At 32.3% G+C, this 1,689-nt stretch overlaps 1 protein-coding gene across 1 annotated transcript in view; it reads left to right on the top strand.

Moving 5' to 3' along the window:
- Window positions 1-1,137: 1,137 nt before the first annotated feature.
- The window catches only part of LOC306875389 (COMM domain-containing protein 2-like), a gene marked incomplete at its 3' end in the record, with an annotated part of 4,327 nt that continues 3,775 nt past the window's right edge, over window positions 1,138-1,689 (top strand). Inside the window, exon 1 of the mRNA XM_079425904.1 lies at window positions 1,138-1,313. Coding sequence (XP_079282030.1) covers window positions 1,247-1,313 — 67 coding nt within the window. The 5' untranslated portion in view covers window positions 1,138-1,246. The remainder of the gene's footprint in view (window positions 1,314-1,689) is intronic.

The raw sequence follows: 1,689 nt of genomic DNA, 5'->3' as shown, positions 1-1,689 counted from the left end.
GTTACTTATAGTTAGTAGAATGTCTAAAATAAAGTGTAACACCCAACAAATTATATGAAAAGTATATAAAGTATATTATGAAATGGACTTGTTTAGCACTAGCGTATTGTAAAGTAAAATAATGAAACTTTGTGATTTAGTAACCATTTTATAATTAAAGCATCGAGCTAAATAAAAGAACAACAGTCAGGATTGAAGAAATTGTAATTATGATTGACAGCACCCTTTACTACAGGCTATGCATAATCTGACACGGCCATTGCCTTATTACTCCCACATTATATTAATACTTCATACCCACTATATTTTTATATCACATAATTTTGCCTGTTTGTAGGCTAAATATGTGTGTGTGTGTGTGTGTGTGTGTGACCCTGGACCACAAAACCAGTCATATGGGGCAATTTGTTTTACTAAATAATCTTTCCATTGATGTATGGTTTGTTAGGACCGGACAATATTTGGCTGAGATACAACTATTTGAAAATCTATAATCTGAGGGTGCAAAAAATAAATGAATAAATAAAATATTGAGAAAATCGCCTTTAAAGTTGTTCAAATGAAGTCCTTAGCAATGCATATTACTTTTGATATATTTTCAAAATGTCTTCATGGAACATGATATTTACTTAATATCCTAATGACTTTTGGCGTAAAAGAAGAATCATTTTGAGCGATACAATGTATTTTTTGCTATTGCTACAAATATACCTGTGCTACTTTTGTGGTCCAGGGTCATATATATAGCTACAGTATATATATATAATTTAGTTATTTTTTTCTTCACTATTAAAGCCAAAGGGGAGCATCTGCTGTTTGACTACCCACATTCCTCAATTTTTTTTTTATTTTTTTTTTCTCCATCAGAAGAAAGAAATTAATTCAGGTTTGGAACAACATGAGGATTAGTAAATGATGACAGAATTTAGATTGTTTTTATTATTATTATTATTATGTTTTTATTATTATTATTATATTTTTTAGACTAATAGGTTTTAATTGGCTACGTTAAAATGTCCTTGAGAGTGTACAACAGTTATTCATCTATCATGTATGTTGCACCTGTAGATGCATTAGTTATGTGTGGAGCAGCTCTGGCTCTCGCGCTTGTTTCACTCGGACTGTATAGCGCTGCGCACACAGCTGATCACGTGACTGCAACACAGGAGAAGCTTCACCAAACAGCATTCAGTTCGCAAACAGAACCCGATGATTTTGTGTGATGGTATATTAAAAGCGTCAGAAAATGCTGCTAGTTTTATCTGAGGAGCACAAGGAGCATTTAGGGTTCTTGTCAGAAGTGGATCCTGCGGGTAAGAGACACACAAACAGCAGCAGATCACTTTATAGTGTTCACTTGTGTTTGTGATTATATATAATATCTGTTTATCCCCAATAAATGCGCTCCTCGTATAAGATTATAGCGTTTAAATATATTTTGTGAGTTACTCCCCCCCCCCAAACTTACAATATGCTTACAGCTTTATCCATATTTCCAGTGCTATCCATGATTTGAGAAGGATATTCTGAGTTTTAGCGTTTATATAGCCGGACAAATATCTATTCCTATCAATATTTCTAAATATTTCTTCTTCGTTTAACAACATTTGTTAGTTTTATAATTCAAAATGCTAAAGAATTTTCTTTTATTTCCATGTTTAAATGAAAGAGGGAATATATTTCTTTCTG

The sequence above is a fragment of the Barbus barbus genome, assembly GCF_936440315.1.
Source record: "Barbus barbus genome assembly, chromosome: 9".
Taxonomy (NCBI): Eukaryota; Metazoa; Chordata; class Actinopteri; order Cypriniformes; family Cyprinidae; genus Barbus; species Barbus barbus.
Note: the sequence above shows the minus strand (reverse complement) of the source record. Positions and strands in the feature narration are given on the sequence as shown.